This window comes from Microplitis mediator, chromosome 8, assembly GCF_029852145.1.
Source record: "Microplitis mediator isolate UGA2020A chromosome 8, iyMicMedi2.1, whole genome shotgun sequence".
Classification (NCBI taxonomy): domain Eukaryota; kingdom Metazoa; phylum Arthropoda; class Insecta; order Hymenoptera; family Braconidae; genus Microplitis; species Microplitis mediator.
The window spans coordinates 7,154,909-7,179,133 of NC_079976.1; the positions used below are offsets into that span (position 1 = coordinate 7,154,909).

General features: G+C 29.7%; 1 protein-coding gene across 7 annotated transcripts in view; it reads right to left on the reverse strand.

The window, feature by feature from the left end:
- LOC130674044 (phospholipid-transporting ATPase ID) overlaps positions 1-24,225 on the reverse strand; it is a 36,648-nt gene that overhangs the window by 4,456 nt on the left and 7,967 nt on the right. Inside the window, exons 1-15 of one of the 7 annotated variants that reach the window (XM_057479321.1) lie at positions 22,980-23,242; positions 22,555-22,902; positions 18,494-19,030; positions 13,725-13,783; positions 12,327-12,539; positions 12,033-12,238; positions 11,805-11,960; positions 9,962-10,604; positions 9,565-9,789; positions 8,091-8,832; positions 6,288-6,480; positions 4,190-4,329; positions 2,115-2,467; positions 1,054-1,279; positions 158-393 (exon numbers count right to left, since the gene is read on the reverse strand). In XM_057479321.1, coding sequence (XP_057335304.1) covers positions 158-393; positions 1,054-1,279; positions 2,115-2,467; positions 4,190-4,329; positions 6,288-6,480; positions 8,091-8,832; positions 9,565-9,789; positions 9,962-10,604; positions 11,805-11,960; positions 12,033-12,238; positions 12,327-12,539; positions 13,725-13,783; positions 18,494-18,530 — 3,429 coding nt within the window. In that variant the 5' untranslated portion in view covers positions 18,531-19,030; positions 22,555-22,902; positions 22,980-23,242. Of the gene's footprint in view, positions 1-157; positions 394-1,053; positions 1,280-2,114; positions 2,468-4,189; positions 4,330-6,287; positions 6,481-8,090; positions 8,833-9,564; positions 9,790-9,961; positions 10,605-11,804; positions 11,961-12,032; positions 12,239-12,326; positions 12,540-13,724; positions 13,784-14,044; positions 14,583-15,004; positions 15,451-18,493; positions 19,031-22,554; positions 23,243-24,225 lie in introns of those variants that run through there. The other 6 variants (XM_057479323.1, XM_057479316.1, XM_057479317.1 and 3 more) reach the window with 6 other exon arrangements.

The window sequence follows — 24,225 nt, forward strand, 5'->3', positions numbered from 1 at the left end:
CTTTAGAAAAATATTCAATGACTTACAACTGCCACAAGCGTATCAAAATTTTATCAATTAATTTAAAAAAGTGTGTGTGTGTGTGTGTGGGGGGGGAATATTGTTTGAGAATGCCCTTAAATAAGTTAATAATTTTAGAAATTAGAAAATTACTCACCATAGTTAAACTACCGACATAACTGCCGCCAATGATGAAATTATAAAAATAATCGAGTATGAAATACCAAATAACCGAACCCCAGACCATAAAATGATTTACTATTGTCCAGTACGACGTGTCCAAGGCTATTTGTACTGTGACAACTATAACTAATATAGTTGCTACTACGCTGCCCAGCAGCATGTGGTCTGAAAGTACGTAGCCCTTTGGTGATACACCGTCTTTGTATGTTCCTGAATAAATTAATTTATTATTTTTATTATTAGTCAGTCAAGAGTAATGATGATTAGTCAAAAATACGGACTATCAATAAAAAGTACCAATCATCAATAAAAATACTAATAATTAATGACATGTATTGATAATTAGTTAAGAATACTGGCAATCAGTGAAAAGTATTAATCATCAGTGAAGAATTTTGACAATCATTCAAAGTACTGATCATTAATGGCAAGTGTTGATAATCAGTGAAAATTAATGAGATCAGTAAAAAATATTGATAATCAGTTAAAGTTAATAGCAATCAGTGAAAAGGATTAATCATCAGTGAAAAATACTGACAATCAGTAAAGGTTATTGATAGCCAGTGTGAAAATTACTGACTATCAGTGAAAAGCACTGATAATAAGTAAAAAGTACTAGTAATTAATAAAAATCATTGGCAGCCAGTAAAAAGTAACGGCCATCAGTAAAATAATACTGACCATCAGTGAAAAATACCGGTATTCAATAAAACGTACTCATTATCATTGAAAAGTACTGATAATAAATAAAGAATATTGACAGTTAGTTAAAAGTACTGAAAATTGGTGAGCATTAATTGATTGTCAGAACTTTTGATTGACTTATTTTAAGAGCGATATATTTATTTAATGAATAAAATGTAAACTTACCATAAGGTACCAAAAAAAGTATACAGCTGGCCCAGAAACCGTGTAAAGCGCTCCAACAAAATTCTTTTTTATTAAACAATAAATTTTGCATTCCCGGTGTATATAATTTTGGATACATAAGACTGTTCTTGTCATTAACGTCTTGATCAAATACACCAACAGCCAATACGGGTAATGAAGTATAAAATAAATTGTACACTGATATATACATCGGATCAAATACAGTCTGGAAAATAAATTAGTTAACAAAAATTAATCAACAATTAAATAATAAATCACTCGATAAATAAATAAATAGATAATTAAATTAATTAATTAAAGTATATCAGAATAATATGTACTCATAAATCAAATCTCAACTTTGGAGTTTTATCTCAAAACAAAGGAGTATCAATTAATCGTCTTCGCCTTATAATCATCATTTATAATTTAATTAATTAATTTTTCATGATACCATCATCGAAACTTAAGGTTTCAGAGTTTCTACAGCCAGTCGAAAGGAGCTAATTTCATTCCAATGCCGCGAATTGATATTAGCAAACGCATAAATTGTGAATACCTTCAGTCAGCAGGCAGAAACGAACTCGTTTCGTCTTTAGGAACAAACAAATAAAGTTTCTGCCCGCTGACTGAAGGCCTTCGCAATTTAAACCCTGATACTTGTCATTTGTTTAATAGTAATTTCAGACCATTAATTTTATTTACGTAAATGACAGTTCTGACTGTGATTAAGTTTTATAAAAATTAGTGTAGATAATAAATAGTATTTACAGTTTCTGCTTAATTATAAATTGCAAATGACAATTTAATAGTTGATTACACCATTGGTCGAAAATTAACTTGGTTCTGATTGGCTGTTGACACAGAAACTTTAGGTTCCATTGCAGGTAATCATGAAAAATCTAGTGTGTAACTCAGGATGAAACACGATTTCAGACTGCGGGTGATGCCAGCCAACTTCACCTTGATCTGAAATCGTTTTGTTTCATCCCTCGTCACATAATGTCCTATTAAAAGAAGACTTAGCTTAGACATATAAATATATAAACAGTATTACTGACCTGTGCGCTAAATCCACAAAAGAAGGCAAACCATATGTGGCATAAGGTGAATGCAAAATTTTTATAAAAAAAATAACGTAAAAACTTGGACATCCGGTAGTAAGACCACCTGCCGTGAACAAACAGCAGCCGTTCTAAAAATCTAAATTGCCCGATTGAGTAATCAGAAGCTAATACGGCTTGTAAACCCTCTTGTCCACTGATGCCGACGCCGATGTGGGCGGTTTTTATCATCGAGACGTCGTTAGCTCCGTCCCCAATCGCCAACGTCACGGCGGATTTGTTTTTCTTAATCAACTCAACCACCATGGCTTTTTGCAAAGGTGTCACTCGACAACAAATCACTGATTTACCTGTCAAAATTATTTTTTAAATCATTTATTTATTCATTTTTAAACAGCTCATTATTAATTTATACATTTGCAGTTTATCTATATCGAAAAATATTAACCAGGTTAACTAGTTTTAGCTAAAAATCTAATTAGCCTTTTTAAGGATAAATTGTACGCAAGTTTATAAGATACAAGCAGTTGAAAATTTTACATGAAAAAAAATTTTTATTATATGAAGCTTACGAATTTTTTTTAATGTTAAATATTCAACTGCTTGTATCTTATCAACAGTGCACTTTAGCAGTGTAAGTGTAATGAACAATTTTCTAGAGCACAAAATTTTCTAAAAGATTGATCTTATGCATATTTTTCGTAAGATGAGCCGTTCTCTCACTATTAACAAAAATATGTGAAAAAAGTGAAAAAACTGACTTTCGGAGCTGATACTATCAACATGGATCGAGAGAGCAAAATCGTTTTATACGCTTTCAAAAAGCAACAAATACTTTACAAATAAAAACTGGTTTCAAAACGATAGCTTAAAATCTGGCTAAGTTATAGTAATTAAAAAAAAAAGTTATTCAATTTAGTGGTAGTGTAATGCCGCGTAACGTCGCTCTGCAATACCGAGTAACTTCAAAAATAGCAAAAATGAGATTTGATGTTCATAATATGTAGATTTTTTTTTTGCATAACATACATCAGTATTACTAAAAATAAAAAAATTATTTTTCAACTTTAATTAATATTTTGATGTACATTTTTTATTTTGTGAGGTTATACTGCTTTAGTCTAAGTTCTTGATGAAATAATATTGAAGTCAAGTTATTAATTTTTTTAGTTAATATTACAAAATAAGCGATGACATGAACAACAACATTGATAAATCACAATATCAAAAAATTATCTCTCCTAATAAACGTGTTATGATTACAAAAATCATAAACCTCAACCTAAATAACCATCTTCATCTAAATTCAAGAGCCCTTTTTTATAATTTAAATTATAATTTTATCGTTTTCGATTATTTGAGTGTTTTATATCATATAGAATGATACTCTACACTTACATGGACAACTATTTAATATTTGGTTGGATAGATTTTTTAATATTTAGTTTTATTTTCCCTGATAGCACGAGTTGCTCGTGAAAAAGTTGGTATTCATTAGTTCACGAACAACTTGTCGACAACTCTAGCTTTTGCAACTTTTGGCTACAGGTTACCAACTTTCTCAGAAAGTTGGCGCCAGTAAAGCCGCAATTCTAAGGCAGATTTCTGAAAAAATTGAAGGCAACTTTCCGTCAACTTATGGATTGCCAACTTTTGGCCACCCACTTTCTCAGAAAGAGTCTATCAACTTTGGATACCAGCTTTTGCGGCCAACTTGGCGTCTACTTGCGGCTGTTAGTTTGATGCCAGTTTCTCGCCAACTTGGCTATCAGAGTTAGTCCTGTAAAATTACGTTTTCGGTAGTTACGCGATTTTGACAACTGAAGTTACGTTGTATTGCAGAACGACGTTAAGTGGTATAGCACTATCACCGACGACATGCTTTATAAATCAGAATAATTTGAAATAAAAAAGGAAGTACTTAAAATTAATGTTAAGGGCTCAAACTTTGAGGGAATTTGTTTTCGATGTGTACAACTATATTTAGGTGTGTCAGCGAAAAAAAAAAATTGTTGATTTTTTTAAAGCACCTTAGTGTTCAAACTTAATAGATAACAGATAAATTTACTTACATTGGCTAGAAACATCAAGAAATAATTTTTCCATCTGAGGATGGAGTGCGTGGACCAATGAATGTCCGTTAATTACTAAAGCAAATCCAGACGAAGATTCAATTTCATCTTCAGGCTCGTCGCGGTTGTACTCTGTATCGCTGTATCATTAAAAAAAAAAAAGAAATAAAAAAATAAGTAATCAAAATTAATTAATTGATTCATATCCACACCCTCTTTAAACGCCCAGTGCAATGATTTTATTTAATGACTTAATTTAAATATTTATCTATTAATTACAGAACAAGCCGATATTATTTAAATTAATTAATTAAATAATTAATTCATTATTAATATAATTCTAGATTAATAACAATTTCTTTTTTCTAGATTATTAAGCAGTCAGAAAGAGAAGGAGTGAGTAATCAAGCACCAATTTATTTATATATAAATATATGTTTATATATTGTTTTTTCTAATAAAAAAAAATGTAATTTATCTTCAAGTGATTGTTATTATGTAGCACACGTAAGCTTCTATTTATTTTGTTCTAGTCATAAGTAGGGTTCCCAAGCTCTAATTAATTTATTTTTTTAAATATTTAAAAAAAAAAATTTTTTTTAAAATAATGAAATAGTTTTTTTAATTTACATGCAAATAATGTTGCACTAATTATGCATTTTAAATAAATTATTTATATAGAAATGGGGCTCCATTTTGCTCCAATTGTATTTTTTTACTATAAGTTAATTATCTGCGTCGTGTATGACGTCATAATTATTTTTATTCCGAAATTACTACCGGCAAGTTCCGTTTCCTGCTGTGGGCTACTCGGAGCAGAGCCGAGTAATGGCGGCAGCACCCGAATGCAATTAATCATTTCTTAAAAAGGTTAAAGAATAAAAATTCAAATTCATCGTCATCGTCGTCAGACGAAGATGATAACTTGATAACAAATACAGAACTCGATTCTGTTTACCAAATCGGTGATGATTAAATAAAAAATTTAAATTTTATCCACACGCTAATGGGTCAATAATAAGTAGCATCTAACCTCTTTATGTTTTTAAAAAAATTTATAATTACATTCGGGTATTACCGACATTAATCGGCTCTGCTCGACGCGACCCTGCCCAGAAAGCCAAACTTGTCATAATATAATAGTATATTACACACCTAGGGAAGAAAATACGACATTCCGACCTGTGTGTAATATACTTTAAATATTTTTAGTGAACTATAAGAATTTTATGAATTTTTAAAAATATTTAAGAAGAAAAAATAATTATACATAAGTAATAATTCACAGTAATAAAAAAATTAATGATACTGAAATTAGCCGACGTAAGAAACCCAGTACCTGATCACTCATATATTTGTATATATATATATTTACTAAATTTTACTAAATATATTTATACAAATACATGGAGTGATCAGGTAATGGATCTTTTACCTTATAATAATTTTTGGATTATTTTTTGAAAACAATAACTTAAAAAAAAATTATTTGAAAAAATTGCACCCATAGTTTTTTTAATTTTCTACATATGCATATTTTTTTTTTTTTTTTTTAATTAAATTGTAAAAAAAACTCGAAGATTGTTAATTGTCTGCTTATTTCAGGGTCATAAATATTCATCAGTTTCTATAAAAAATGCCGAATTTAAATTTAAATTAACCAACAATTAAAATTTTCGTAAATTTGCAGTATAGTTTAACGATTTAGTAAATTAATCTATAATTAATTTAAATTACTTTTTAAAAAATTTTGAAATCGTATGGAGCCCTAAAACTATATTTAACAATAAATATATTATGAAAAAGATAAATAGAAGAGAGAATTCCCAAGAAAATATTTTTAATAAAAATATTTGTCAGGCGTAATTAATTTAAAAAAAAAACAATTAAAGCATAACAAGAAGGGGGACAGGGGAGGGGCACGGTGCCACATTAAATTTGGTGTCAATGCTTGTCAGTCAATAACAACAATAGTAATAATTAATATGACAATGTAATAATAATAATAAGAATAATAATAATAATTGTAATTGAGAATGGGAGAAAATGCATAGAAAAAATGTACTAGACTGTACTCCGTCTCTTTCGTTAGCCTGACCTTTCCTTGTCCCACCTGAATGTGACGATGGAGAGTGCCGGTTTTCTGTGCTGGCCCGACGATGTTTTAATGGTCTCCAAATAACGATTTAGTTGAGTTTCAACGGCATCATAAGTTGTCGCGTCGACGATAAACACATCCGTTAGATCATCCGTTAACAGTTGGCACGAGTATCCAATATTAATTGCCGTTTCTGCAACAATTTATTAAATTATTGTAATAAGTACTGATCTAACCTAAAAAAATGCCATCTCGCAGCCAGGATGGAAGGTAGATTTTTCTAAAGACATTCTAAAAATTTTGGAAATTCATTATTAATAAAATAATGATGTAGCTGTGAGATTAAAAAATTATTTAATCTGCTACAAAATAGAGCTAAAAGATCACTGATTCAAACCATATTTACTAATTTTCCTGATTTTGTTCAAATTTTCAAGGTTATTAAGTTATTGGACGAAACAGGCATCGAGAATTGAAGCTTATTAAAACAAACTTTAAGATATTTTTTGCAGAAATTGTCTATAAGTTTTAGTTTAAAAATTATATAAACTGTAATAGTGAAAAAACGATTTTTTAAAAAAATCGTAAAAATTTCAAACAACCATAACTTCTAAACTAATCGACCGATTCACGCCATCTTCTGACTGAATCAAGATAATTATCCACAAAATAAGTGGAGAAAATTTCATTAGGATCCGATAAGAATTGTAGGCGATATTGTGATGACAAGACTGGTTATATTACATGCACATAAATTTTTCCCGAGTGCTCTGGAGAGAAAATGTGATTATCGTAACCACCTGAAGTATTGCTAATGGTAGATAGTTGTCATAAGATGTATCGTTGGTTTGGCAATACTAGATGACTGCATTGATTATCTTCAATTTTAAATAAAAGTATTTGGGTTCCGTAACAAATTGCCCTCGGACAAAATAACCTGAACTAGAATAACTTCGTTATAAAATAACCTGGATAAAAATAACTTTGCTATTAAATAATCTGCACAATATTAACCTTCAAGTACAAATTTCATCGTTATAGATTTATGTGAATTTCTTCAGGTTATTGTTTTTCTAGTTATTTTATAACAAAGTTATTTTTTTCAGCATATTTCGTTCAAGGTTATTTGGTCCGAAGGTAACCAGTCGTGGTACAGTCAATTTAACTATATCCTTTAGTTATATTCCCCATACTCGGCATTACTGTTTTAACGATTCCTATAGGTTGCTATTATAGCAATCCAAATTATTAATATATCAAAACGTATTGTTAATATAACAATACGTATTGCCGTAGCAACCATCTGTATAGATAGTTGATTTAAAAACGGTTATTAGATAATTTTGTCCAAGTTTTTCTCTGAAATAAAAGCCCTAAGCGCAAAATAACGACACAGACCCGATGCTTTACCCTATGAACTAGCGAAGTGCACTTCAATTTTTTGATAACTTCCATTTGTTTACGAGAAAATCTTAAACAAAGTTCCCATTTACTATACAAGTGCAACAAAGAGAGTACCGTTCATTCACTTACGTGCGAATAGAGAAACAAATGAAAACGCGTCTTAACAAAACATTGTATTGGTAAAATAGCAATCTACGATTTTCCAAACTTTAGATGGTTACTGTAACCTAACGGTATTGCTATTACAGCAATATTTTTTCTGTGTGATATTTTTGGAACCTACTCAACTAATTATGATAGGTTATGGGAAAATTCCAGAAAAATCGACCATGAGGACAAGTACAATAGCAAGACTTAATAAAATCTACCTAAGAAACATTACATTATGATAAAAATTACCTTGTTTATCGCCAGTCAAAACCCATAATTTAATACCAGCGAGACTTAGATTAGCGATAGTCTGCGGTACGCCATCCTGTAATTTATCTTCAATAGCAGTGGCGCCCAAGAGAGTCATATCTTTTTCAATTTCTTCATAAATGGCGTCTAATTTATCATCTTTATCTTCGCCGCTTAGTACAGCTTCCATGTGCCTTTGTTTCCAGTCGTTAAAAAAGCTTTCTTCTAAATCTTTTACACTCAAACAAAGCGTCCTGAGACCTTCGCCGGCGAATTTGTTTAAATGCTCTTGGGTCTTTTGCATTATTTCTTCACTACCGTGTTTCAGACGCTCGTAAATGACGTTATCGGCGCCCTTGCAGTACAGCCTCAAATGACCATTACGTCGTAATATTACGGACATACGTTTTCGTACGTTATTAAAATCTAATATACACAGGAGCTCATATATTTCACGTTTACCCATTACTTCAATGGTTATGCTATTTGGCGAACGTTCGCGAAACACAAATCCGAAATTACGTGCCGCAGATACCAGTGCCGATTCATCGGGAGACTGGGCCTGGTATTCAATTCTTCCGTTTCTTTCATCTGGCATAACAGTATGACATAATGCCAGTAATCGAAAAAATAAATGGACATTCTCATCCTCTTTACGTACGGCTTCTAATAATGTCGGGTCATAAAATTTAAAGTCCGGCTCGTAATATTCGTTAAATGAAAAATCCAATGGGGGTACAGTCTGGAAAATTTACATATTATTTCTTTTTATATAACATAAATTTATTTATATATTATTTTGTTAGTATTTATAAATTATTATTTTTATATTTAGATCAGAATGTCTAGAAAATTTTTAGAAAATAATTTATTGACCCTAACGATGGGCCATAAAACAGCGCAGCTTTTAAGTTTAAATTTAAACTCGAAAAATTTTTACTTTTATTGGCGGAAATTTTAAAAAAATTTCTGACACTTAGATTTTTATCACTAGACACCCTGACTGGAAATTCCAATTAATCTGCAAAAAAAAAAAAAAAAAAAACGTGCGAACAGAAATAACTGATAAAAAAATGAGTGTGAATGTAGCAGACATCAGACAAATTTAAAATGATTAATAAATAGACTAAATAATTAATAAAATTAAATTTAAAAAAAATGCGCATTTAAAAAATTCAAAAATTAATAAGTGCATTTTTTATAAATATTTTTTGAATTATTTACTCTATTTACTTATAATTTTAAATTTGTCTGATGTTGTCACATTGACACTCATGATAAAAAAAATAATTTAATTAAAAATTAATAAAGTTAATTGCATAAATTATTAGCAGAGCCCATTCCAGCATCGTCGATTATCTAAAATTCATAGGTTAGGTTGAAGATAAAAGATGATTAATAAAAACAGAGTGAAAGCGAAGCAAAGACTCAAGTAGGCACCATAAAAAAACAAAAAACAAATAAGCATGCGTACTGAAATATCGATAGGATCGCTCAGACTGGCGTTGATGGCCGGTTCGGGAGTGGTGCTGGATATTTGGTCAGCCTGTTCCAGCAGCCGTGCGTTAGCACTGACCGGAGGCTGGTGCAAAGTAGCGGTAACACTGATCTTTGGCTGCTGCCGCACAAACTCTTGGCCGTTTTTCCAGTGCATCCTTATCTCGGTGTCTTTTCCAGGCTTCTGGACTGATTTGTCTGTCTACATGCAGCATACACATGCTGAATAATGCGTACAATACACGCGGAGTGCGATAGCAACTCCATTAACATTAACATTTAATTATAAAAAGTAATAATAAATCTAGCAAATGTGTACTTGAGGAGGGTTTTGATAAAATAAAATAAATTTTAGTTAAATAAATTAAAATTACCTCACTGAGATCAATAATGTCGCCGGTTACGTCGTCGATAAGGTCACCGTAACTTCTGCCGGCGACGGAACATTTGTTGAAGGTCATTATATTTTGGGTTAATGTGCCGGTTTTGTCGGAAAATATGTATTCAATTTGTCCCAATTCCTCGTTTAATGTGGTGGTACGTGCCCGTGCGTGGGTGTTTGTCGGGGCGTAGTACATTTCTTCGTCCCAATTTATCAAAAATGACTGGACGAAACGTATTACTTCGACACTTACGTACAAACTTATTGGCACAACAGTGTTTAGAACAATTGAGTATGAAAAAAATACTAGAAGGGCAGTTACTGTGGCGCCCCCGAGTGGATCTGTAGGCACTAACGAATCCCAGGGTAAGTATGCTTGAAAGTAACGGCCGACTAGGCTTTCCCATATACCGCATCCGATCATACAAAATAAACAAAGTGATAGAAGAAAAAATACAATTCCAATAATAAGTAGATTTAATAGTCTATCTATGGAGGTTCGCTTGAATTTTGTTTTTCCTGAGTTTTGCATTAATTTGGTATCTTTGCCTGCAAAGATTACCACTCCGTAGCACCATTGTGTATTACGCAGCACACAGCCGCGTAGTATTATTTTATCGTTGTCCAGTGCGTACCTAAAGAAAAATTATTTTTTCATGATACCAGGATCGAAAATTAGTTTCAGTGTTTCTACAGCCAATCGAAAGAAGCTAATTTCAGTCCAATACCGTGAATTAATATTAGCAACGTGTAAATTGTGAATGCTTCAGTCAGCAGGCAGAAACAAACTTGTTTCGTCCTTTGGGAACAAACAAATAATGTTTCTGCCCGCTGACTAAAGGCTTTCGCAATTTGAACTCTGATACTTGTCACTTCTTAATCATAATTTCAGACCTGAACTGCTAGCGAATTCGTAATTCAGAACTACCTTCATACAACGGGCAGAAACATGCGTGTTTCTTCCCTTGAGAAGAAACACAATTGTTTCTGCCCGGTGTCAGTTATATTTAATGTTCACTTGCAGCCTTATTACTCTCATTTGTTTACTTGTCACTTCAGTTTACTCACTTCATTTTTTAAGTGACAGTCTTAATTAACCAAATAAAATTAATAAAAAATGAGTGAAAATAATATTTTTGTCTTATTTATTATTTAATAAGTGACTGTAAATTACATATGTCTCATTCTCTAACACTTCTCCGCATCATCGGCTTGAAATTAGCTTGTTTCTTACTGGCTGCAGACACCCCTATTCAAAAATTCCCATAGAATCCACTCAATTGCGACAAAAACTGCATAGAATCCTATAGACTGTGTTGGTTTCTATGCGGTTTTTGTCGTATTTGAGTGGATTCTATGGGAATTTTCAGATAGGGACTGAATCTTGAAGTTCCGATGCAAGTAATCATGAAAAATCTAGTGTGTAATTCAGGATGAAACACGATTCCAGACTGCGGGTGTTAGCTAACTTCATCCTGGTCTGAAATCGTTTTGTTTCATCTCTCGTCACACAATATACTATTTTGTGTTTTCGGAATTAAAAATCCCGAGTTTCAATGCCGGTTTAGTCAGTAAAGCTAATTTCAGACCAATGCAATTTTGTGGACTGCCTACAAAGTAATGGGTTTAATCCGTAGGACATGAAATTTCTAGTTTCTTAGTTAATTGTAACCCTATTGGTCTTAAATTGTCTCATTTCAACTGGCTCAGTGACTAGCATGCGATGAAACACGACCTCAGAGTCAGTATGATGGCAGCCCTCGCCTTTGGCTTCTTAACTTCAACCCACCCTCGTCTGAAATCGCGTTTCATCTCTAACTTGAAAATTAATTTACCTGTTGCCTTTCCACGTTAAAATACCATCGAACTTATTTAATAAATTATTTGGCGTTTCACAAACAATTTCACCGTCAAATTCGCCAATTAGTTCGTTGTTGTCCATCATTTCAGCAGTTTCAGGCAAACATTGACGGCATTTTAAATTTGTTTCACTATCAAACAATATCAATAAATTAACTAAATTGCATAAAATATATGAGTAAAGATTATTTAATTATCAGTACCCATCTAATTCAGCAGTCTCGATGTAACAGAGGCCATTAGGTTCACTTGTTGATAATAAAAGAACATCTGCGGCAACAAATTGATCATTTTCCATTCTAATAACATCACCAACTTGTACTTGTGACCATTTTTCAACTTTTAGCTGAGTACCTCTTAATGTCTGTGATTTTCTATTATTTACTTGTGAATCGCTGCTATGTCGTTGCTACAATTCATTTAATGATTATCATAAATAAGGGTACTAATTAATAGAAGCAAGGGCGGGAAGGGGCTAAAAAAACAAATAATCTTACAAAGTCGTCGTAGGCATCTTTGACGGCAGTGAGTGTAAGTACCCCAATAAGAGGTATTGCTGTGGTAATTGGGGTCAATGATGATATTGCAGGAATCATTTGAAGCACCAGCAGACATAGGAAGTAAAAATTAGCCAAACGTTGAAATTGTTCAAACAAATTCAATGGCAGGAACGTCAATACTGAATATTTTGACGTTTTTATATAATTGTTCTATAAATTATGTTTTTATTTTTATTATTTATTTTATTTTTATATAAATTATTCGTCTCTGTAAGAAGACTAGGCTGCTTCTGTAATTATTGCGCATCTTTACTGTCACCTAAAGCTTTTTTTTTTGAAGCATCCACTTCAAATTGGATACAATATAAATCTTAACTTACACGATAAATCCATTAGATTTATTAGTCTTCATATATTTTTAGACGGATATTTATTTATTGTCGCGTCTGTCAGTCTGTATTTACTTTATAACGATAAAATTATTTGTTAATAAGTTTTTTTGGACTTAAACAGATTAATACAGCCGACGTCTGGTTACAGAGACTTACACTGTAAAAAATTTGCGGATTTAATCCGGAGTGAATGTGAAGCAGATGACTGTTCATTTTAATATTTGAATCGTTTATTTGAGATACTCCATAAGTCATGTTTATTTCGAAATTGGGTTTTTTGCATTTATGGGTTCTTTGGATGTCTCCCCATAGAAATTAATCAAAATATGCATCAAATCAGCATTTGAAAAACAATTAATGGGGTGACAGCGATTTCATTTAATTGAGAAACCCCATAAGCTAATGACTCAAATAAACATATAAAGTTTTAGTTTTACAGAAATAATTTTTTTTTTTTTATTTCAAATTCGCGCTTTTTTTTGGCAATAAATTTCAAATGTCGTTTTATTCTTGACTGTTATGTCTAATTAAAATGTTTAAATTAATTATTATTTTTTGTAATTTCTGGCTGTCAGAGTTCAAATACACATTTTATACTTCATTTTATCAGTGTAATAAATGATTTGAGTGCAAACATTTAAAAAAACAATGATTTTATAACTTTTTTTTCTGTTTGGTTGAGAAACCCCATAAGTCAATCAACTTTAAATAATTTTTTTAAGTAGTTTCAGTTAAAAAATTAAATTTTTCTGGTTGGAATCTTTTTCAGAGACGCTACCATTATTGTCTTCAATTATTTATTTATTATTTTAATGTCAAGTTTTTCCAAAAAAATGTTTTTTGTGTTTCCTGAAAAATTTTGTTTTCTTGACTTATGGGGTTTCTCAAATAAACGATTCATTTAAACTCAGAATCAGAGTAAATGCAGATTTAAATAAAGTCCAGATAGCTCCTAATTTTTTACAGTGTAGTAATTAATGACTTTAATAGATAATAAACTTACCGCATATTTAAATTGTGAATTGTACTCGCGATTATTTGCACGAATTCGCCTTTCCGTTTCTATAATATCAACAAATTATTTAATGAATGAATTAATGAGCAACTTAATAAGTAAACTCGATAATTTTTTTTCCAAGGATCAAGTCAAGGGAATGAAACCTATGCAGGGTGACTAAATACTTCTGTTATGAAACCTATACTAAAATACATTCAAATACGCATGCGATCTTACGGAAAATAATGAAATAAATGGTAAAAATATTGAGTAAATAACTTTTAGTGGGAGCTGGGGGAGACGGGAGAAAAGAGCTGAGGACTCACCACTGGAAAAAAAAACAGTTCCACGTCCAATACACTCAGTAGGTGGCGGTGAATTGGGTGGCGCTGAGGACGAATTAGTTGCTGATGTTGTTGTAGTTGGATTTGTTGGGGTTGGTCGATAACGCGTACCCTTCCATACAACTAATTTACCAAGTACCGTGAGCAATGATTCGCGTAATGTTGTATGACGATTACTTGGACCACCGAGACTACTTGACGAGTCACGTTTTGAGCATTCACCAGTTTGTTCAACGTCATTTGATGACGATGGAAAATTAACAACTGTTTGATGAGCTACTGTTCCAGTTGTAACTGGACGCTGTTGTGACTGCAATTGTAACTGTAATTGCTGCTTATTTTTTGATTTTCGACGTTTACGTTTCTTACGCCAGGTACTACTGCTACTTGTCGTAGGATTTGCCAGCACTATTGGCTCAATGTCTTTGGCTTTTGAAGATCTAACGATTTTAGATGATGACAGTGATGATGATGCTCGTTTGCAAGAGGATTCTTCGGTACAATCTTCGTTGTCTCGTACCTTTGGGTTAATAAAAAGCATTTTTTTTTCACGATTTCAAGTCATTTTGTGATAAAAAAAATTCTAAAGAAGCTGGGAGGGCTTCGTTTTATCGATAGTGTGGATTTGGATGATTACACTATTAAAAATTTGCGGATTAAATCCGGAGTGAATTCGGATTCAAATAAAATCCGACTTCGCTCCCGATTTTTTGGTGTTAATTTAAAAGTAAACAAAAAAAATTAAGCAATTTACAAGAAATAATTATTGGGTGATTGCATCTAGTAATGAAGAGAGGAACAGCCTCTTGAATTAAGGTAAATATTTTTTTTTTTTTACCAGTACATTTAAAGAAATTTAAGTCCCAGATAAGAACCTCTTCTAAATAATAATAATTAGTTTGATAAATGTTAAGCTGGCATTTTCAGAGGGATAGGACTCACCTCGAAGACCTCGAGTTCGAGTGTATCAGTTTCGACGCTCATCGCTATGCTACTCAACAGTATTACTACGTTCTAATCGAACCTTTAGCCCGTGGCACCGTTCCCGTGCCAACGAGACAGCATCTTCATCCTCATCTGTTACATATTCAACAACTACACCAGATCCTACGTCACGTGACATGACTTTGACATGGTGACATCAGGCTGATGATGTATGTTGATGCTGCTGCTGCTGTCTCACACCATCAACAATAACAATACTATTATTACTCTTTGTTGATTCACATTTTTCATCACTATTGCTGCTTATTGGTGACATTTTATCAACAATTTTCCCTTCTTATCTTTCTCTGTCACATCCAACGTTTCTTCAATTTACTTTTATTATCACTTATTAATGTTCGAGTTAAGCGATACACACATTTTAATTAACCATCAATTGATCTTGTTTAAATCAATTCCTAAGATAAATTCAAGTCTCATTGTTCTAATTAATCTATTTCTTACTTTTATTACAAACAATTCTTGTTTATTGACGCATGGAGAGAACTAATAGTTTTAATTTAGTTTGTAGATATTCTTAGAAATCATGTGAGAATATTTATAATGACTTTTGATCAAAATTTTGGCTAAACTTTAGTAAGAAATATACTTTTAATTACTGCAAGTAAAAATAGGGTTGCGGGTGATTTTGAAAGTAAACATAACCTATATTCTATGCGACTAAAAATTTATCTATTACTAGCATTAAATATAGAAATATTAAAAAACATTTCAAGATGTAAAAAAAATTTCATTGTTTAAATCAAGAAAATTTGAAGGTGATAAAGACTTTAAATTTAGATAGCGATTTTTTTAAAATACTGTAAATTAATTATCTCCATGTATACATAAAATATTGTAAGAAAAAATTGTTTTATAAATCTGGTACATAAAAAAGTAATATTTTTATCCTCAAAAAATTATTTTCCACTACTGTGAATATTAATACATAAATCTACTAAGTAATACAAATTTAAAAAAGTAATCTTATAATAAGAAGGATAAAGTTTCCAGATATAAAGCAAAAGACATCGAATTACGTAAAGTTTCCCAGTGGCGCCCAACTTGTTTTTTTTAACTTATAAAAGATTCAACAACAATAATCACAATGATAATCACAATAATAATAATAACAACAGCAACACTATCTCTTTTAATATCTAGCAGACTTGGTCTTAGACAATTTGACCTTAAGATTTAAATATAAAAAAATATTGTTATTTCAAATAACGAACACGTGGTGACGGATCCACAAACACGCGAAAGTTTATGATTTAAATCTTAGCATAATTTTTCATCGTGTCAATGCACTCGTATTTACTATTTATATCTTTATTTAATTGAAGAACGGCTGAAAGATTGCGTGAGCAAATACTTTCTCTTTTTAAATTATCAATCTGTTAAATTTATTCGCTACTCTGTTTTTTTTCTTATTGATACTTCTATATTTTATTATCGTTATCATTAGCATAAGTATAAGTTGGTTTTGTTGATGTTATTATTATTATTATTATTATTGTTGATGTTGTGAATAAAATATTATAAGTATGGCATGGACGCTGACGCTCCCGTGGAATTCATTCAAGATCGATAACCGGGTCAAGTATGCGTACACAGTTTTAATCAAATTTTACGGCGGCATGAATTAACACGGTGTACTGGATATAAAAAAACTAGATCAATTTGTCTACTGTCTATTTCTTTTGTTAAAAAAAAAAGTTTGAAAGATTTTTAGATTTTTATTTTAAATGCCGGTAATTAATGGAAAATTTAACATTTTCGAAAGTTTAAGCATTTCTATAAACCGTAAATTTTGTACTCTATTTGATAGTTTTTATTATTATTCACTTCGTGATGTATACTTCGACTATAAAAAAAAAGGAATTTAATTTCCTACAACTTTGGTCTCTGAAAAATCCGTAATTTGATTTTCAAAAGTTACAGCGAAACAGACTTTTTAAGGATTATTCTAATAAAAAGCTGTAACTTTCAAACTTGAATCTACGATTTTTTTTAAAGACAAAAATTTTGTAGAGAATCAAAATTCCTTTTCAACAGTCGCCTTAAATATTTATTTGTATTACATTCAATACTCATAATAGAAAAATAATAATTATTGTCTATTAATGAGTAATGAATATAAAATTCTTCGATAGTTCAGTTGGTAGAGCAGTTACATTAAAATAAACTTAAAAATTAAAACATTATCAAAAAAAGCCTTCAAAGAGATCACGACCCCAAAATAAATTGTCACAGATCCAAAATAACAATTTTCTCTACTGGGCACAATTCCAAGAAAAAAAATGAATTAAAACGTATTTATTCTTTTTTTAACATAAAAAAAAATAATAAATAACAATTTAGCACACAAGAGACTTGAATTACCTTATTATCTAATCTCTTATCGAGAGATCGTTGGATAATTTACCTCACAATCAAGGACGTTATACCTTAAGGCCTTAATACTACTATTATTATTATTCGAATTTCAAATATTAATATAAAAAAAATGAGTAATTAGTATTAATAATTATTAGACATTACAAGTTTCGTCATTTTTCAGTCCTCAAGCTATAACGCAAGGGCGTAACGATCGCCGTTTATTCACTAGTTTTTATTTCACATCCACGTTACAGCGTTAACTCCTTGGTAATATTTTTACAATCAATATCACATTTACACTACGGGATTCACAGAGATAATAACAACCGCGATACGAATTACTATAAAATAAAAAATATATATATATTTTTTTATTTAGTTAATTAATCCACTGGGTTAGTAATGATGTTTAAGGTGAGCATCGACGCCTGTAACGCGTCGTAACACATCTGTTTTCTTCGATGATCACTACATAGATATAATACTACCAATACACCAACTTGGTACAAGTAATAATAACGCAACGGCTTTGAAGATAAATTAAGTAAGAAAGGGATGTCTAGGGAGCTTTTTACAAGCTTTATATCGAGCTTAAGCCTAAGAGGGCGCAACCGAATACCAATCCTCCCTCGTCTTTACTACCCTTTTATTATTTTAGTGTTAAAGCTCTACGGCAGATGGTACTGTTAGACATTTTATTATATTTTATATTCCCGCTTATTTTTGAATCTCCGCTCGGTTATTTTTACAACAATTTAAATTTATTTGAGTTTATAGTTGCTGTCATTTTATTTTGAAATATGATAGAATTTGCCAAAAATATCAATGTTTTGTTTTTCAATATTGAGAAACTTGGAGTAAATTTTAAAAAATTCGAATGTTTGATATTGATCTCGGATAAGCCGATTCCGGACTAAAGCGGCGATAATTTATAAAACGATAAACATTTTTAAAAAATATTATGATTTTAGTTTGAAATATTTTCAAATAGTTGATCCCAATAAAAAATTATCGAGTATTTATGATATGTTTATAGTAATATTAACTAAAAATAGTAAAACTAACCTTGGTTGGCGGAACCAGAAGCTGTATTTCGGGACATGATTCAAGCTTACGTTGTTTTCTTCTGTACTTTGGAATAACCGGACGGATTAAAAATATATAGTAGTAATAATAGTAATGTACACAAATGCAAAATTGTCTGTTGTTTTTGGAAGTATTTGAATAATGATGATGCATCAATATTAATAAACCCGAGTCGACCACCGCCAGCGGTGTTGTCGGACTCTGGTCCTCGGTAAAAAATATTTAGGCACTTGGTTGATTTTTTATTTGTAGTTACTATAGTAATAGTTACGGTAGAATTTATATTATTGGTGGTTATTATTGTTAATAATAACGACGTCAAGTTGGATATTCGGCTGTTGAAAGTGGCATCTGCATTTGTTGATATGGGCACGTGGGGCTCGGCGTCCATGTGGGGTCACTTATGGTCACCGATGCCCTCCACAATTTTCCACACTTGCACGACGCCACGGCCGATTTATTTATATTATTATCTTGTTATTTATTATTATACCGTTTTCACCTGCTAACTCTGTTCTGTAATCAGACAAAAAAAAAAATTAATACTCATTACTCATTACGGTCCATGAAAAATGAATCATATATGGAGCATATATGAAAATTGACCATATACGAAACATAAATACTCCGTATATGCATTAATGAAATTGATAATATTCATATATGTTTCATATATGCTCTATATTTAAGCATATATGAATCATATATGATTCGTATATAAAAATGGTTCATATATGAAGCATATGGTTCATATATCTCCATATATGATTCGTATATAAAAATGGTTCATATATGAAGCATATGGTAAATATATTTCCATATTTGATTAATATATAATCTATATATGAATTCTCTATTTTTTATACATGTTTCATATATGCTCTATATACAGTCATATATGAGTCATATATGATTCGTATATAAGAATGGTTCATACATGAAGCATATGGTTCATATATCTCCATATATGATTCGTATATCTCCATATTTGATTAATATATGATCTATATATGAATTCTCTATTTTTTATACATGTTTCATATATGCTCTATATACATTCATATATGAGTCATATATGGAGCGTATATAAAAATGGTTCATAGATGAAGCATATGGTTCATATATCTCCATATTTAATTAATATGTGATCTATGTGAATTGTATATTCTTCATATATGCTGCATATATAGACATATATGGAGCGTATATAAAATTTGTCCATATATGAAGTATATATGATTCATATATGCTCCGTATATGAACTGTATATTTTGCATGAGAATCATATCTGTTCTATATATGGGCATAAATGAAACTAAATATGCCATATATGAAACTTGACCGTATGTGAAGCATACACATACACAGTAAAAAATATTGTGTAAAATCAACACAGTTTGTGTGTTAAAAACGGTTGACACAAAATTTGTGTTGAATTTTCGACACAAACTTTGTGTAACCCCTTTTTAACACAAAGATTATGTTGAAATATCGCCACAAGAGGGCGCAAAGAATCCACAGTAACACACAAAATGTGTTAATAAAGAGTGTATAACACATTTTTTATGTTACAAAATAAAGTGACACAAACTTTGTGTTAGTTTAACACACTACAATTTTTAACACAAACCGTTTTCGACACAAATACACAATATTTTTTACTGTGTACTCTATATATGAATCGTATATTCTTTACATAATGACATATATGAAGTATGCATAAAAATTTGCCTATTTGAGGCATGCATAAGTCATATATGAATCATATATGGGCATATATGATTCATTTTTCAAGGGTGCAAACTTTGCTGAAATTATTAATTTTGCTTAATTGACACTTAGTCTAGACTCGCTATCGATTAAATATAAAAAATTTGTTTAATACAATAATGACTTGACTTGAATATTGGCTCAAACAAATCCATCATTAATCTTAACTATCAAGTGTATTGATGATACTTTATATTATTTAAAGTAAGAAAAGTATGTGGAGGGTTAATAGATTAAAAGTATAAGTGACACAAATGAATAATGTATTAATAAATATTTTATATATATACATGTAAAATCAAGGACAACTATAGTCTTTAGGTGAAATATAAGGGAGCAAATGACAGTACATCACGTGAATATGTGGTCGATCAAGAAAGTACGGGAGAGGACAAGAGAGTAGAAAAACCACGCGGCTTTTTTTTTATTATTATTAATTTAACAATCCACAATCTGGCCTCAAAACTTTTACTTTTATTTCATATATTTTATTATTACATACTTATTATTATTATAAATAGATGTACGTATATATATACACATATATAATGTGTTAAAAGTTCAAGACCTTGGTTAATTTAATAATGTCGTCGATAGAATATTATCAATTTTTTTTAATTTTCGAGGGCGCAGTAATTATCATTTTTTTTTTTATCGATTATAGACGTATTTTTAATTGACATTAATAGTGCTTTTAAGTAATTAATAGCGCTTTTAATTAATTTTAAAAGCAAAATGATGATGATAATTATTATTATTTTCAATTAGAGCGTTACGGCTTTCAATCGTTAAAAAAAAATTGTTTTTTAGTTCTACTGATTTATTTATTGTGAAGATTTATTACCGAAAGCTAAAATTACTATGATTTTTAATTACCATTATTATTATTATTATTATTAAGACATAATCATTTTTAAAAATTGCATCAATTATTTAAACAACGCAATAATTAAATTATCATAATTGGCTAATTAGAATTTTTTAAATATTTAATGAGCTTGTAGGCAGTTTAATTCTATAAAACAAATCTGGTATTTAACGACCGGAAATGAGTTATAAATAAACATAATGTCAAAAATTTGGTGATGATTTCATTCGGGTAGAACTGATTAGTTACTTATCAAAAAAAAAAAAAAAAAAAAAAAAAAAAAAAAAAAAAAAAAAAAAAAGAAAAAAAAGTGAACTTAGTGATAAATTTCACAACAAGGCGATTAGTTTTGAGTGCACGTGTACTCATATTCTACAACAGTAACTGTATTCTTGTCTTGTAAAATTTTCGTCTGACCTCAAAACCTACTAAAAAAGAAATCCACTATTTCATATATATGTATATATATTTTTTTTCATTTCTTTGTTATTTAATACAATATTTATATTTAATACTCATCTATATGAATACTATTTCGTCATACAAGTAGAATTTGCTCATTGTCGACAAACTCTTTTCATACATATTATGTTTACATACTTTCATATATACATATATATTTTCATATCTATATTTGTTTGAAATGTAAATATATAATTCTCAGAACAATTTAATGTGTCCAGCAAAATGTTTATGATTAACACTTAAAATAGATATGAGCGCGTAACTTTAAATTAAAATGTAAACATGAAATTGATTTGATTAATAAATTTGAAAATTTTCACACATGAAAACTTTTGGAAAATCGTTTTTATGTAACAGTTTTATTACTTAATTATTTTAAAACATTTGTCATTAAAAAAATGACGAGTTCTTAATAAATTTTTTTTTTTTTACAGTTTTGAAAAATTATTTTATTTTTTTTAATTTTCCCTCCAAATTTACTTTTGAAAAATAATAATTATTTTTTTTTTCTTATAAGTAGTAGAGCCTCCAATTTTTTTTTTTTATTAATTAACAACTTTTTTGTTTGAAGAAAAAAAAATTAACCAAATATATACATGTATATATAAATTATTTTATAAATTTGCTGACAAAATTAAAAAATAAAGTCAGTACTCAAATTGAAAACAAAAAAATTTTATAAATTTCTTATCCTCAAACTAAAACTTCATTAAAAAAAAAATTTTTTTTACATTTAAATTTAAATTTAAAATTAAAATCTATTTCTATCAAAGATTAAAATCATCTACAAATTGCGCAATCCGGCCTTGATTTATTTTCCTATCTATTGTAACAAAAAAAAAATATTTATCAAAGTAATAATTAATTTTTCATCCTCTAGCGGTTAAAAAAAAAAAAAAAAAATTATTAACAATAAAAAACAATTTCTATTTCTTACCAAACATTTCCATAAATCCCAATATATTATTTAAAACTTTCACTGTTTTTGACATAAAAACCAAACATATATCCAATGTCACGTGTGTTTAAATAAATAAAAACAGACGCCATTAAATAAAACAGTAATTAAATTTTTTGTTTCCTTGACGAATCAGTAATTATTAATTTAAATATTTAATGTAAACTATAATTTCAACACATATATATTAATATAATATATAAAAACAAGTTGGCTTGTAAATAATAAACCACATGTATGTCATATGTCCAATGCACTTATATATAGATATAATAATTGTATATATGAATGAGTACTCTCAGCAACTCTTAATAATCTAAAACACGCCTGATCACGCAACATCCACTATTATATCAGTTAATAGTTACAATTAAATTTACGAACAACAAAAAACATTTATTCACCGCTCAATTTATTTTTATTTAAAATTTTTTTAAATTTACTCAATTTAAAAAATCATTTCTTTTATTTTCACTTTTAAATTCAAATATTTTTCACTTTCGTTCGCAGGCTCGCGGTTTTTTTATTTAATTGGACATTCAATAGCAAATTAAATGTTTTTATAAAGTTACTTAATAGGCATTTAAATATGATGTAAATAGTATGTCATATATATTTATATATAAATATATAAGATTTTACAATGGAGTAAAGTGAGGTCTGACCGTACGCTCGCGTGTTTGACGACTGACGACCACTAGCTATTTCCACTTTGCCGTCAGCGCCCGCCCGTTTATACTTTACTTGTATACTTGTACTTGAACAGTATGTTATGTTATATATATGTTTATGTAAGTATGAACATATATATCTATAGGTAACTATGTGTAAAGTAATAATATTATTATATTATGGATATGGAGACGGTGATGTAAGTTCTGGGACTCGGACGTTGGCCGGTATAATTTAATCCTTTACTTTGGCGCCATTTTTTATTTAACTTTTTTTTTAAATTTGAAGACAATTGAGTTTAATTTTTGGAATCAATTAAGAAAAATACGTAATAAGTAATTAGTATTTAGTAGGAAAAAAAAATTGGGAACTAGTTGACCCTGCGGTCGGCCCCAAATTTCCCGCTGTTTTCGAAGATTAAGTAGCAATTACTGTAATTGATTAAAGAAATGAAATATATTTATATCTACTTTAATATTATTTGATACAGAAGGAAAATAAGTTAATTTACTGAAAAACTATAAGATGAATAAAGTCATAAAAATAGATCGTAGTTTTTCGTTATTTTTAAAATTTTGAAAAATATATTTTTTGAATGAAAGGATCAATTTTTGTTAGATTTGAAATTGATAAAAGTAATTGCTCAAAGAATGAATTTATATAATTTCAAGGCGATTTTTTTAAATTGAAGGCGCTATCGTGATGACAAGATGCTTTATAAATAAATATATATGTATAAATACACACATACCCGAGAAAAAATAACTTAGATCTAATGAGATGTACTTTGATCAGAGTACAGAGATCTATTTAAATGAATGGAGATCCTTGAAGGTATATAATGACCTACAATTTTTGAAGAACATTTTTATTATAAAATTTTGAAATCTCCGTGAAAATTGAAATTTTTGATATTTGAGTTTAGTAATTTTCCCAATTTTTTTTTTTTTTATCTTCGTAGATTTAAAAAATAGGCAA